Source organism: Vulpes vulpes, chromosome X (assembly GCF_048418805.1).
Source record: "Vulpes vulpes isolate BD-2025 chromosome X, VulVul3, whole genome shotgun sequence".
NCBI lineage: Eukaryota > Metazoa > Chordata > Mammalia > Carnivora > Canidae > Vulpes > Vulpes vulpes.
The window spans coordinates 121,734,903-121,749,916 of record NC_132796.1 but is presented as its reverse complement, the minus strand read 5'-3'; the positions used below and the strand labels follow the sequence as shown (position 1 = coordinate 121,749,916).

The window sequence follows — 15,014 nt, the reverse complement described above, 5'->3', positions numbered from 1 at the left end:
TCACCCCCAACCCGGCCACCCCTGCCCTGACCCCGAGAGAAGCCGGTCTTGGGTGTCATAGCGGACTCCGAGCCGTCCCCGCACCCCAGCCGGACCCCACCACCACCCCTGCACCCCAGCCGACCCCGCCGCAGCCCCCGTCCCTGCACCCCAACACTACCCCGGACCCCACGACCGAACCCCGCACCACACCCACGAACCCGCGCCCCACGCCGCACCCCAAATCCTCCACCCCCCCCCAAACGTGCACCTCCATCGTGCGCCGCCGAGGGCACCCAAACCCCCCCGTCATCCCCGAGCCCCGCACCCCCACCCCAACCTCGCCCACAACCCCAAACCCCAACCCCCCCCAGACCCGCCCCCGCCCCCCCCCGCCCTCCCCCCGAGGCGCGTCCCGCACCCAGTGAGCGAGGCGCACACGGCTGGTTGTCTCTGCGCTTTTTATTGCGGGGACGCGGGGGTCACCGAGCCCCCCCGGCGGCTCCCCGGGCGGGGGCGGGGGTCAGGGGCCGGGGGCGGTTGGTGCCCGGCCGGGGGCGGCTAGTACCGGCACGGGGCCACCTGGGACACGGTGGTCATCGTGAACAAGCCGCTGAGCAGCTCGTGGTTGTGCAGCGCCCGGTCCACGAGCTCCGGGGTGATGTACGCGGTGCGCCTGTGCCGGGCCTCGTCGCCCGCCAGCCCCAGCACGGTGGCCGTCAGGAACTGGATGACGGCCGCCAGGAAGATGGGGGCGGACGCGCCCAGGCGCTTGGCGTAGCGGCCGGCCCGCAGGAGGCGCTCCACCTGGCACACGGAGAAGGCCAGGCCGGCGCGGGCGCTGCGCGAGCGGCACGACCTCGGGCGGCCGGGCCGCCCTCCACGGCTCCCCCGGAGGCGCGTGCGGGGCCTCGGCGGCGCTCGGCGCGGGGCCTCGGGCTGCGGCCCGGCTGCGGCCCGGCTGCGGACGGTCGGGCGTGGGGCCGCGGAGCCACGGGCCTCGGGCTGCGGAGACCCCGGGCTGCGGACCGTCGGGCGTCGGGCCGCGGAGCCACGGGCCTCGGGCTGCGGAGACCCCGGGCTGCGGACCGTCGGGCGTCGGGCCGCGGAGCCACGGGCCTCAGGCTGCGGAGACCCCGGGCTGCGGACAGTCCGGCGTCGGGCCGCGGAGCCACGGACCTCGGGCGGAGACATCGAGCTGTGGACAGAGACACCGGCCTCGGGCTGCAGAGAGATGGGGCAAGGGCTGCAGACAGACGGGCCTCAGGCTGCAGAGAGACCGACCTCGGGGTGCAGAGGCCGACCTCGGGCTGCAGAGAGTCCGACCTCGGGCTGCGGAGAGACCGACCTCGGGCTGCGGAGAGACGGGCCTCGGGCTGCAGAGAGTCCGACCTCAGGCTGCGGAGAGACCGACCTCGGGCTGTAGAGAGACCGACCTCGGGCTGCAGAGAGTCCGACCTCGGGCTGCAGAGACCGACCTCGGGCTGCGCTGCCGAAACGGCGTCGGGGCGCAGAGAGGAGCGCCGGGGTGCACCGCGGTGCGGCGCGCTGGGCCGGCTGCTCCCGAGCCCTCAGCAGCGGGGGTGAGGCCGCGCTCCGTATCCGTATCCGAGGGACACACCCCCTCCCCGCGCCGCTGTGCACGTGGTGACACGCAGGCCTGATGAGGTCACCGCGTCCCCATTGGCCCGGCCCGGCCCTCGCCCGCCAGAAAAGCCGCTGGCGGGAAGTCGCTGGCTCTGCGCCGCGCGGACGGCATAGGGCGCCACCGACGGGCGACGAGCGTGCAGGAGCTCGCGCGCCACCACGTGCACCCCAACATGTCGGCCCTCTCGGGTGCACACGCGGCACCACCCCGCGCAGACGGCCCGGCCGCCGCGCGCTCACTGCCCCCTGCACCCCCTCCTGCCCCGGGGGGCCGCTCCTCGGTTCCCGTCCCTGCCGCTTGGCGTCCGCTAGACACCTGCTGCAGGTGCCACCCTGGGGCCAGTAGGTGGCCGTGTGCGCCCGCCGCGTTCCTCGGCACCATGTTCTCGGGAGGGCTGTTCTCCGAGGGAGCGGGAATCGGGGCCCCCCAAGGGAGCAGGAATTGGGGTCCCTCCCCCCGAGGGAGCAGGAATCGAGGCACCCCCCCCCCAGGGAGCAGGAATAACGGCCTCTTCCCACCCCCCAGGGAGCAGAAATCGGGGCCCCTCCCCCCGCGGAGCAGAAATCGGGGCACCCCCCTCCCAGGGAGCAGGAATAACGGCCTTTTCCCCCCACCCCCCAGGGAGCAGGAATCGGGGCCCCTCCCCTCGAGGGAGGAAAGAGACCGACCTCGGGCTGCGGAGAGACGGGCCTCGGGCTGCGCTGCCGAATCGGCGTCGGGGCGCAGAGAGGAGCGCCGGGGTGCACCGCGGTGCGGCGCGCTGGGCCGGCTGCTCCCGAGCTCTGAGCAGCGGGCGACGAGGCCCCGCTCCTTATAAAGCGACACCCCCTCCCCGCCCCCTGCGCACGCGGTGACACGCAGATCTGATGAGGTCACTGCGTCCCCATTGGCCCGGCCCTGCCGTCGCACACCAGAATCGGCGGGAAGTCGCTGGCCCTGCGCCGCGCGGAAGGCAGGAGCTCGCGCGCCACCAGGTGCGCCCCGACATGTCGGCCCTCTCGGGTGCACACGCGGCACCACCCCGCGCAGACGGCCCGGCCGCCGCGCGCTCACTGCCCTCTGCACCCCCTCCTGCCCCGGGGGGCCGCTCCTCGGTTCCCGTCCCTGCCGCTTGGCGTCCGCTAGACACCTGCTGCAGGTGCCACCCTGGGGCCAGTAGGTGGCCGTGTGCGCCCGCCGCGTTCCTCGGCACCATGTTCTCAGGAGGGCTGTTCTCCGAGGGAGCGGGAATCGGGGTCCCCCAAGGGAGCAGGAATTGGGGTCCCTCCCCCCGAGGGAGCAGGAATCTGGGTCCCTCCTCCAAGGCAGCAGGAATTGGGCCCCTCCCCCAGAGGGAGCAGGAATCGGGGCCCCTCTACCAAGGGACAGGAGTCGGGGCCCCTCCACCAAGGGACAGGAATCGGGGTCCGTCCCCCCAGGGAGCAGGAATGGGCCCCCCGAGGGAGCGGGGATCGCCCTGCTCGTCCGTCGAGGGCCAACTCGCCCCCACTGCGCGCAGAGCCCCCCGGGGTCGCCCCGCTGCGCACCCGGCGGCCCACCTGGCGGCGGGGGGCACCTGCGGGCGGACGTGCGCGGCGGCGGCGAAGGTCGTCGGGCGGGCCTCGGGCCGAGCCCGCGTTTCCGACGCCCCCGGGGCCCCTCCGGGCGCGGGATGGGGGGCCCGACGGCAGGGCGACACCCGCTGTCTGGGCAGCGCGCTGAGCTCGGCCCCCTGCTCCCGCCGCGCCGCCCCACTGGCCCTGGCCCGCGCGTGCTGCCCCCGGTGCGGCCTCGCGAGCCCCCGCGCCGGCTGTGCCGCGGCACCTGGGGTCACTGCCCCCCGTGTGTAGGGAGGGGCAGGGCGGGGCCCGAGGGACAGGGAGCTCGGGCAGGTGCAGCCCGCTGACCCGGACCCCCGTGGAGCCTGCGGGCTCCCCCCGCCCCCCCAGGGCTGCCGACCCGAGCCCGGGCTGCAGGCGGGCGCCCAGCTGCACTCCCCCCCCCCCCCCCCCGGGCTGGGCCTGTCGCGCCCCCGGGTCCCCAGCGCCGCCCCGCGGTGCCAGCAGCGGCCGGTCGGCGAGGCGGGAGCGCTGCAGGTGCGCCGGGACCCGCGGGGCCCTCCCACTGGGCGCCCCTCCAGGCGGCCCCTGCACTCCGGCTGGGCAGGGCGGGGGGTGGGGGCATCCGGGGCGGGGGGTGCGACCTGTCGGTCGCCTGGGCGCGACTCGGCACTCGGCGACGCGACACGTTCAGGTCCTGAAACGGGGGGCGGGGGGCTTCCCGCGTATTCGGGGCCTCCCGAGTGAGGTTCAGCAATGATTCGTGACTTTCCGTGCACACCCCCTGCACGTCCTCCGCTAAGTGTATTCCTAGGGATGTAATTGCACTTGATCCCGATTTGAATAAAATTATTCAATCAGTTAACTGATCAATTAATCAGTTTCGTTTGAGGTTCGTCGCCGCTGCCGCGTGGAAAGCCCCCTAATTTCTGCACGTTGGTCTCATATCCTGAAGTTTGTTGAATTCACTAACTCTGCCGGTGTTTCGTGAATTCTTTAGGACTTTTTCTGTGTAAGGTTCTGTCATCTGAGAATACAGATGGTTTTCCTTCTTCCTTTCCAATTTAAATACCTTTTATTTCTTTCTCTTGCATCATTGCTCTAGCCAGGATTTCCCTTACAATGTCGGTTAGAGGCAGGGAAAGCACAGATTCTTGTTCCTGATTAGGGGGAAAGCTTTCAGTCTTCCACCAGTGAGTGTGTATGACCTTAGCTATGGGTATTTCATAGATGCCCTTTATTATGTTTGGTGATTCCCCTTCTATTCCTAGTTTGCTGAGTGTTTTTTGTCAGGAAAAGGTGGGTTTTAGTCAATGCTTTTTCTGCATGAATCAAGACAGTCATGTGGGTTTTTCCCCCTTTATTTTATTAACGTAGATTTATTTTCTTAAGTTGAAGCATCTTTGTATTCCTGGGAGAGTTCCTTTTTGGACATGCAATGTCACTTTTATAATGTACTGCTGGATTCCGTTTGCTAAAATCATTTGAGGACTTCTGCACCTATATTCTTTTTTTAAAGATTTTTCAGGTGTTATTTGAGAGACCATGAATGATCAGGGGGCAGACGGAGAGGATGAAGCAGACTCTCCACTGAGCAGGGAGCCTGACGCGGGGCTCGATCTCAGGACCCGGGATCATGACCTGAGCTGAAAGCAGACGCTTCACCGACTGAGCCACCAGGCACCCGGGCAAAACAATTTCTTACAACATTCCGCACAATACTGTAATGCTGATGTGTCATCATATAACACACTTACACTGATTCCTGTTCTCGTGTATTCAAGCATACACAAATCCTAGGTGCCTTGTAAGAGATGATTTTAAACTTTCCGTAGCCTGTACGCCATGGTTTAAACCGAGGCCTTCTGAGTAGGTGTTCCTTTTTTATTTAAAGATTTTATTTATTTATTTATGAGAGACACAGAGAGAGAGAGAGGCAGAGACACAGGCAGAGGGAGAAGCAGGCTCCATGCAGGGAGCCCGACGTGCTCGATCCCGGGACTCCAGGATCACGCCCTGGGCCGAAGGCAGGTGCCGAGCCACTGAGCCCCGCAGGGATCCCCTGACCAGGTGTTCCTATCACATTTCTCAAACTGTGTTCCTTTTCCTTTGAAGATGCCGTGTACTTTCTCTGCACCCTAGACTGCTCGAGGTCCGAACCCCGACATGTTGGATGTTAACACGTGTCTTACAAATCCATACACAAGGAATCATTAATTAAAGCCTCACAGTTCATGCACATGCGCGCGCACACACACACAGAGCCCACAGTCTTGGAAGATTATCCTGAGGCCAGGGTGGTAGGGTGGTGCCTGCCAGCACCCTCTCAGATGTGGAACAGGGCCCGACATACAGGACTTCTAGCTACGACGGTTGTATGTGAGCGTTGCATGCTGTCGAGAGAGGCACAAAGCAAAATTAGAGGGAAGATGCAATGGGGAGCAATTGCTTTGTACCCTGTCTGCACCTGGCATGTACCTGTGCTAATCCCTCCCCACAGGTCTTCTTTGGCAACGTGGATTCATCTGGGATCAAACACAATATTTTTAACCCTCCGATTATTGCTCAATACATCCGTTTGCACCCAACACATTACAGCATCCGCAGCACTCTTCGCATGGAGCTCTTGGGCTGTGACTTCAACAGTAAGTGCCCAGTCATCATGGGCCCTTCCGTGTCCCAGCCCCGGGTGGGATGAATGACTGTCCTAGTCTTCTCGAGGGCAGGGCGATGTCCCAGGACACAGAACCACGAATGCTAAGAGCAGCGCAGTGCCGAGCAAACGCAGGCCTTGGTCATTGTAACCATGGGATTCCCTAGGGGCAGCCACCCCCTCCGGCACTCTTAAGGTCAAAGTGCCCCGAACTGAGAAGAGCTGACCAGAAGGCGCGGGGCAGCAGTAACAGCATGGGTGCGGGGGTTAATGCCTGGGAGATGGTGCGGTGGGGATAGTTGTAGGGGGGGTGTCGGCGGCCGCAGGCTGCCTCTTGTCCTTATGATTGCACCCACCTTTAATCTCTCTGAGGTTGCAGCATGCCGCTGGGGATGGAGAGTAAAGCAATATCAGATGCTCAGATCACTGCCTCGTCCTACCTAAGCAGTATGCTTGCCACTTGGTCTCCTTCCCAAGCCCGGCTGCACCTGCAGGGCAGGACTAATGCCTGGAGACCTCAGGTAAGAGGCCTCACACTCGCCACTTAACCGACGCAGAGCAGGGAGGATGGGCTGGGAAAGTCCTCGACTGCTCCTTTAGAGGCCTTTCTGCCACCTGGGTGTTCCCCGAGACGTGTCAAGGGTGGTCGCGTCTCGGGGGAAGAATCCACACAGATATTTACTGGATGTGCCAGGTGATCGCACACAACATTTTAGGGGGGAAATGATCCCTGAGTGAGCCTCCAAGGAGCAGGATCTCTGTGTGCAATCCTGGCGAATGCCTGTGAAGAAATTGTCGGAGCTCAAGTCCAGTGTTACGGAGAAGTATCTAGAAGTAGCCCTCTTTGCAGGTTTCTCAGTGCCTCAATGGAAAGTGTCACACTCCTCTACCGTTCATTGGGCAGGTTTTTTCCCTGAGAACCACTGAATTAGTGATTTTCTTTTTTTTAACGATTTTTTTTAATTTATTCATGAGAGACAGAGACAGAGACAGAGAGAGTCAGAGACCCAGGCAGAGGGAGAAGCAGGCTCCACTCAGGGAGCCCGATGTGGGACTCGAACCCGGGACTCCAGGATCAGGGCCCGGCCAAAGGCGATGCTAAATCACTGCGCCACCGGGGCTGCCCTGAATTAGTGATTTTCTTTTTTTTTTTTTGAATTAGTGATTTTCAATCCCTGGATAGCTCTTGGGGATGAACGCAGTCAGTGGTCTCTGCTCCTCCAAGGGGCTTACTTTAAGCGAAACAGATTGTGTGACTCATTGCCAAGCTTCTCATACCCTAGCCCATCTATATATGGCTCGTATACTCATTTAGCAGACATTTCCTGGGCACCCGTTAAATGGCAGACCCTGAGGCTGTAGGAACGAATCTTGAAAAATTGCTTACAGTCTACTAAGGAGAGACCATGAAAATGCAGAGTGGTCCCTGCTATGACGTGGTAAAGAAGAGGGGATGTGGGGGTGTCTGGGAGCAAACGGTACTGTTCCCCAGGATTCTAGTCTAACTGACTTTCCTAGGCAAATAACCCAAAAGAGTGGCTGCAAGTGGACTTCCGGAAGACCATGAAAGTCACAGGAATAACCACCCAGGGGGTGAAATCTCTCCTCATCAGCATGTATGTGAAGGAGTTCCTCATCTCCAGTAGTCAAGATGGCCATAACTGGACTCTGTTTCTTCAGAATGGCAAAGTCAAGGTATGCTGGTCTCATGGGAAAGGCACAAAACCTCTCCTAGGGCTTGACATTTAGAAACCTAATAACTTTGTTATGTGATCAAACTTTGAAGGTAAATATTTATTGAGGATCTACAGTAGTAGGATACCAGGAAAGACATCTGGGAGGTCACAGAGACTCCAGGCAAGGACATACAATCCCAGGAAGGAGCAGAGTAGAGCCAAAAGTCGATTATCCTCAGGCACGTTGCTGTCATCCAGGATGATGGCAAGAACCAGGGGGATGAAGACGAATGAGAGTTTTTTGCCAAATAATGTGTAAAGATGTCCGTATCTGCATCAGCTACTTAGAGTCCTAGGCCTCGTCGACCTTTAACACGTGGGACCCAGACAGTCTTCCTTCTTGGTGTGGGTTTGCTGCATAAGTCAACAAATTGTGCTAATTAGAGGACCTGACAAAAGTCCTGCTATCCCGCAAGTAATGAGAGAATGAATATTCATCTCTATGGTCTCTTTTCTTTTTCACCAAGAATTTTTTTTTAATGTTTTTATTTTTATTTTTTTACTTTTTTAAATTTATTTTGTATTGGTGTTCAATTTGCCAACATACAGCATAACACCCAGTGCTCATCGCATCAAGTGCCCTTACCAGTCCCTCCGGTAGAGTCTTCTGCTATTTGCTCCTCTGATCGCTAAGAAGCTCCGCCCAGACTAAGAAACTTTCAGGTCCCTAAAAGCAGCATGTTCTTTCTCATACGAGGCTTTTTGTTTGTTTTTTATTTTTTTAAATCTTTGGGTTTTTTTTTTAAGATTTTATTTATTTATTCATGATAGAGAGAGAGAGAGGCAGAGACACAGGCAGAGGGAGGAGCAGGCTCCATGCAGGGAGCCCGACGCGGGACTCGATCCCGGGTCTCTAGGACCGTGCCCTGGACCAAGGGCAGGCGCCAAACCGCTGAGCCACCCAGGGATCCCTGTTTTTTATTTTTATTTATTTATTTTATTTCATTTGATTTGATTTGATTGATTGATTTTTTACATACTACCAGGCTTTTCTACATACTGTTTATTCTACCTAGAACTGTTTTTTTTTCTAGGTCTCTCCCACTGCCCCCTTTTACTTGGCTCATTCTTTGAGTCGCAGATACACATCATCTCCTCCAGGAAGAATTCCCGGATCCCCCAGTGCTGGACTAGACTTCTGCTTCTGGCAGTTGAGTGGAACAGAGTATAGATAGTGTATGTTCTAGAGGACATTCCCATTGTTAAAAGGGTCTATCTCTGAGACATGGTACCATATAGACGAACCGCAGATGCACTGAGTTACATGAAATAGGCCAGACATAAAAGGACAAACGTTGTATGATTCCATGTATATGAGTGTATTAGGCTTCGCCAGAGAAACAGAGCTGATAGAACGTGCGTGTGCATGCACACATGTGCATATGTGTGTGGGGATAAAGGGATTATTGTGAGGAATTGGCTCACGATTACGAAGGCTGACAGGTCCCAAGATCTGCAGGGTGAGCCAGTGTGCTGGAGACCCAGGAGTACCAGTGGTATAGCTCTGGTCTGAGTCCAAAAGCCTGAGAACCAGGAGAGCTGATGGCATCAATTCCAGGCTGAAGGCCAGCAGCTCAAGACTTAGGAAGGGGGTGGTGGGCACTGAGGGGGGCACTTGATGGGATGAGCACTGGGTGGTATGCTATATGTTGGCAAACTGAACTCCAATTAAAAAAAATTTTTTTAAAAGACTTAGGAAGGGTCAGCACTTCAGTTTGAGCCCCAGAGCCGGAAAAGCCAATGTCCAGGTTCAAAGGCAGGCAGGCGGGAAAAATTCTGCCTTATTTAGAGGAGGGTCAGCCTTTTTGTTCTACTCAGGCTTTCAAATGATTGATTGGAAGGCTAGCCGCTCTGTTCACTCGATCATTTGAATGTTAATCTCGTCCAAAAATACCCTCGCAGACACTCCCAGGATAGTGTCTGACCACATAGGCGGGCACCTCGTGACCTAGTCACGTTGACACACAATGAACAACTACCGTGAGGTGCCTAGAACGGGCGGGTCCACGGAGACTGCAAGAACGGAGGTTGCTCAAGAGTTGGAGGAGAGGACGATGGAGAGTTCTTGTCCAACAGGTGGAGTTTCAGTTTGGCAAGATGAAGAATTCTGGTGATGGACGGTGGTGATGCTTGTTCAACAGTGTGAATACAGTTTATGCCACGGAATCGTACACTTAAAGATGGTCAAAATGGTAAATTACGTGTTAGGTAAATATTATCACGATAAAAAGGCTATCTCACCTAGAGCACCTGCTTCTTTTAAAAAAAAGATTTTATTTATTTTTTTAAAAAAATATTTTATTTATTTATTCATGAGAATACACAGAGAGGAGAGAGAGAGAGAGACAGAGACACAGGCAGAGGGAGAAGCAGGCTCCATGCAGGGAGCCCGACGTGGGACCCGATCCCGGGTCTCCAGGATCACACCCGAGGCGGAAGGCGGCGCTAAAACGCTGCGCCCCCCCGGGCTGCCCGAGCACCTGCTTCTTAATGCATTGCTGCACTCGATGGGGAAAGGAGGCGCTCCAGCCTCCTCACCACCGAAAGCTCACCCCATGAACCTCAATGTGAAGATAATGAGCTGAAATCAGAGCAAAGACAGGTAAAATGGGAGAAAAAGTAACATGGATGACGTTTCCTAAAGGAAAATGCTTGTATTAGTGTTGTTAGTAGGAGACTAAGCTTTGAGCAAAACGCGAGGAGAACTGAATGCACTAGGTGATGAACCCCAGAGGGAGCCAAAGTAGTTGCAGGTGAGTAGCACCTCCTGGCATCTGGAAGAACCATGTCCAAGTCCACTCGGAAGGAAGCACTCCCAGTTTAGGTCTCCGAGATTCCCACATGCTAAAATGATAAGATCATACATATCAGCAAACATGCAAGACAACAGGCCGACCTGACTTCAAGTGAGCAGAGGGGCGCCTGGCTGGCTCAGTCAGTAGAGCATATGAGTCGGTATCAGAGTCGTGAGTTCGAGCCCCACACTGGGTGTTGAGCTGAGTTTATTTGTTAAGACTGTATTTATTTATTTGAGATACAGAGCGCAAGAAAGCGAGCACGACTGCTAGGGGGGCAGAGGGAGAAGCAGACTGTCCACTGAGCAGGGAGCCCGACGCCTGGCTCAATCCCAAGACTGCAGGATCAGGATCATGACCTGAGCTGAAGGCAGAGGCTTCACTGACTGAGCACCCCGCCCCCCCCAGGTGCCCTGGGTGTGGATCCTTCTTTAAAAAAAATAGTTGAATAATAAAAAAAAAAAAAAAAATAGTTGGGCAGCCCGGGTGGCTCAGCAGTTTAGCGCCGCCTAACCCGGGATCAAGTCCCACGTCGGGCTCCCTGCATAGAGCCTGCTTCTCCCTCTGCCTGTGTCTCTGCCCTTCTCTCTCTCATGAATAAATGAATAAAAATCTTTAAAACAATTTTTTAATTAGTCAAATTAAATTTTTAAAAACCAAGTGAGCAGAAACATCAAGAAAGATTCAGTATCTGAATAACATCAGGTATCGATGAACTACGACAACTTAAATGACTAACTCTCCAAGACTGTTAGGCGGTTTTAGGAAAACACAAGTACTTTTAGAAATGAAAAACCTCATTGTTGAAGCTTGAAATTGAAAGAAAGACCTAACAGCAGATTAGACTCAGCCAAAGAGAATTTGGTCAATGGGAAGATCCAGCTCAAGAAGTTACCGAGGAGGGCGCACGGGAGACGAGACACAGAAGGCCATACGTGATCGGAATCCCAGACCGAAAGGGAAAATACGGTGGAGAAATGGCAAAACGTTAGCTTTAAAAATAAAATCACCAGTGACTGTACCTGCAAAATATGGATTTATTTTCGACCAGCAGAGAATTCCGAGGGGGAAGATGCAAGCGGGGGTGGAACCACAGGCGTCTGCAGAACAAAAGCGAGGCACGCCCTTTTGTACAGGAAAGGGGGGAGGCCGGACAGGCTGCTATCAACAAAAAGCCCATTGGAATGATCTGGAAGTTGGAAGTGTAGTGGTTTGTTGTGGGCTGAGTTGTGACGGTCTCTCATTGGCCGGGCTGCTGCGGGGCCGGGGCGAGGAGGGGTGAGCCTTCCTTCCTCCTGCTCTGGGGGTAACGGAGTGGAGCAGGCCTCCAGGTCTTCCCGTTGGATTGGCCTGAGGACAAGCGGCAAGGGGTGCGGGCTCAGCCGGCGGGCCTCCCGGCTCCCCTCCAGAGGAGCTTTCCTTTTAGGACCCTTCACAGAACCAACGAGGACAGCCACGTTTGCCACTTCCATTCTGCATTTTACCGGAATCAGAGAAGTTAGGCAAGAAAAAGAAATAAAATAATAATAATAATAATAATAATAATAATAATAATAATAATAAAAGAAAAGAAATAAAAGGCATGTAAGTGGGAAAGAAGTAGTCTGTCTTCACTGATGATATGAATATGTATCTTTATTGCATCGAACCAGCCCTAACTCCCCTACAGAGTTCCTGGGATACAAAGAATACTCTAAGTTCCTATTGACAAGTAGGTAGAAAATAAACCTGCCAATCCCGGTGAGCTAGCTGCAGAGCTCACTCTGGAGAGTCTAGGAGAAAGCATGGAGAGAAGAGACGAGGTCAGTGGGAGGAAACAAATAAAATCATTTCTGAAAAGAGGAATTCCCGCCCTGAGGGAAGAAATCCTAAGACCTGAGACCTGTGGATCAGAGCACTGGCGTCTGGAACCGAAAGCAAAGGGCTCGAAAGTCCGCAAGACTGGGGATGATGCTGTGTCTGGTGAGGGGCGATCCACGCCTCGTTGGCTTGGTGATGAACAGGAGCAGCAACCAACGAGTGGAAATCCGGTGAGGGTCCTATAAAAGCAAATAGGACATCTCCGGACGCAAAGCCCTTTCTGTCCCACAGAGGAAATCGCACTTCACTTCATCAACAGTAGAGGGTGCGCCCGGCCTAAAAAACCCAATACTCCAGCCGCCTGGCTTCTCCCAGCCCACAGGGAATCGTCTATGGCTGGAACTAGGAATCCTAAAGAATTCCTCAACCAACCAAGACGGCTGATGAGTTCAAAGGTGTCCTTGTTCCTGATTTGTCACCGCCCGCTTCCTTGAAAACCCCATGGACTTTGGGCTTGGCAATCGCACGCATTGTGACCAGTGGAATGTGAGTGCAAACAGAAGCTTTAAAGATTTTATTTATTTCTTTGACAGAGACTGACAGAGGGAGAGGGCGCGCACAGTCGGGGTGGGTTCAGCGTCCGACTGCAGGTATCAGCTCGGCCGTGGTGTCCGGGTTGTGACAGCCCCACGTGGGTCCGCGTCATGGCGGAGTCTGCTGGAGATTCCCTCCCTGTGGCCCTCCTGCTTGTGCGCTCTCGCCCTCTCTCTCTCTCTCTCTCAGATAAATAAATAAATCTTAAAAAAATGTTCAACCAAAATCTCATAATGAGAAAACAGTCACACAAGTTTACAATGTGGGACGTTCTAGGACACAGCGGTCCTAGAGTTTTAGAAATGTCAATGTCGTGAAGGACCCAAAGCGCCCAGAGACTGGGAGTCTGTTCTAGATCAGAGGTGATTTAAAGACATATGATAAGTAGAGGCAGCGAGTGATTTTTAGTAGATCCTCGATTGGAGAAATTGCTCAAGCGACATCCTACTGACAACTGGACATTCTTAATTATCAGGTCCTGTTACGGCAATCTCACGTTTGGTGGGCGTGACGATGGCACTCTGTGCCTATGAACGCCCTTTTTTTTTTTTTTTGCTGTCTACAAGACACTCATTTTATTTTTTTTTATTTTTATTTTTTATGAATTTATTTTTAATTGGTGTTCAATTTGCCAACATATAGAATAACACCCAGTGCTCATCCCGTCAAGTGCCCCCCTCAGTGCCTGTCACTCAGTCACCCCCACCCCCGGCCCATCTCCCCTTCCACCACCCTTAGTTCGTTTCCCAGAGTCAGGAGTCTCTCCTGTTCTGTCTCCCTCTCTGATATTTCCCACTCATTTTCTCTCCTTTCCCCTTTATTCCCTTTCACTATTTTTTATATTCCCCAAATGAATGAGAACATACACTGTTTGTCCTTCTCCGATTGACTTATTTCACTCAGCATCATACCCTCCAGGTCCATCCACGTCGAAGCAAATGGTGGGTATTTGTCTTTTCTAATGGCTGAGGAATATCCCAGTGTATACACAGACCACAGCTTCTTTATCCATCATCTGTCCATGAACACTGAGGCTCCTTCCACAGTTTGGCTATTGTGGACATTGCTGCTAGAAACATCGGGGTGCAGGTGTCCCGGGGTTTCACTGCATCTGCATCTTTGGGGTAAATCCCCAGCAGTGCAATTGCTGGGTCGTAGGGCAGGTCTATTTTTAACTCTTTGAGGAACCTCCACACAGTTTTCCAGAGTGGCTGCGCCAGGTCACATTCCCACCAACAGTGCAAGAGGGTTCCCTTTTCTCCACATCCTCTCCAACATTTGTGGTTTCCGGCCTTGTTAATGTTCCCCATTCTCACTGGTGTGAGGTGGGATCTCATTGTGGTTTTGATTTGTATGTCCCTGATGGCCAGTGATGCGGAGCATTTTCTCATGTGCTTGTTGGCCATGTCCATGTCTTCCTCTGTGAGATTTCTCTTCATGTCTTTTGCCCATTTCATGATTGGATTGTTGGTTTCTTTGGTGTTGAGTTTAGTAAGTTCTTTATAGATTTTGGAAACTAGCCCTTTATCTGATATGTCATTTGCAAATATCTTCTCCGATTCTGGAGGTTGTCTTTGAGTTTTGTTGACTGTATCCTTTGCTGTGCAAAAGCTTCTTTTCTTGATGAAGTCCCAATAGTTCATTTTTGCTTTTGTTTCTTTTGCCTTCGTGGATGTATCTTCCAAGAAGTTTCTGTGGAGGGATCCCTGGGTGGCGCAGCAGTTTGGCGCCTGCCTTTGGCCCAGGGCACAATCCTGGAGACCCGGGATCAAATCCCACATCGGGCTCCCGGTGCATGAAGCCTGCTTCTCCTTCTGCCTATGTCTCTGCTTCTCTCTCTCTCTCTCTCTCTCTCTCTCTCTCTCTCTCTCTCTCTGTGTGTGACTATCATAAATAAATAAAAATTAAAAAAAAAACAAAACTCTAAAAAAAAAAGAAAGAAAAGAAAAGAAAAGAAGTTTCTGTGGCCAAGTTCAAAAAGGGTGTTGCCTGTGTTCTCCTCTAGGATTTTGATGGACTCTTGTCTCACATTTAGATCTTTCATCCATTTTGAGCTTATCTTTGTGTCTGGTGCAAGAGAGTGGTCTAGTTTCCTTCTTCTGCATGTGGATGTCCAATGTTCCCAGCACCATCTATTGAAGAGACTGTCTTTCTTCCAGGATAGTCTTTCCTCCTTTATCAAATATTGGTTGACCATACATTTCAGGGTCCACTTCTGGATTCTCTATTCTGTTCCATTGATCTCTGTGTCTGCTTTTGTGCCAGGACCAC

The 15,014-nt window shown here is 54.5% G+C and overlaps 1 protein-coding gene across 13 annotated transcripts in view; it reads left to right on the top strand.

The window, feature by feature from the left end:
• Positions 1-15,014, top strand: part of F8 (coagulation factor VIII) — a 145,514-nt gene that overhangs the window by 127,280 nt on the left and 3,220 nt on the right. For 10 of the 13 annotated variants that reach the window (XR_011998251.1, XR_011998250.1, XR_011998248.1 and 7 more), the window contains 3 exons: positions 5,666-5,810; positions 6,191-6,339; positions 7,337-7,513. Coding sequence is in view for 9 of the 13 variants with exons in the window: in XM_072744192.1 (XP_072600293.1) it covers positions 5,666-5,810; positions 6,191-6,339; positions 7,337-7,513 (471 nt within the window). In the remaining 4 variants the exon portion in view is untranslated. Of the gene's footprint in view, positions 1-4,684; positions 4,858-5,665; positions 5,811-6,190; positions 6,340-7,336; positions 7,514-8,588; positions 8,842-15,014 lie in introns of those variants that run through there. The other 3 variants (XR_011998249.1, XM_072744189.1, XM_072744194.1) reach the window with 3 other exon arrangements.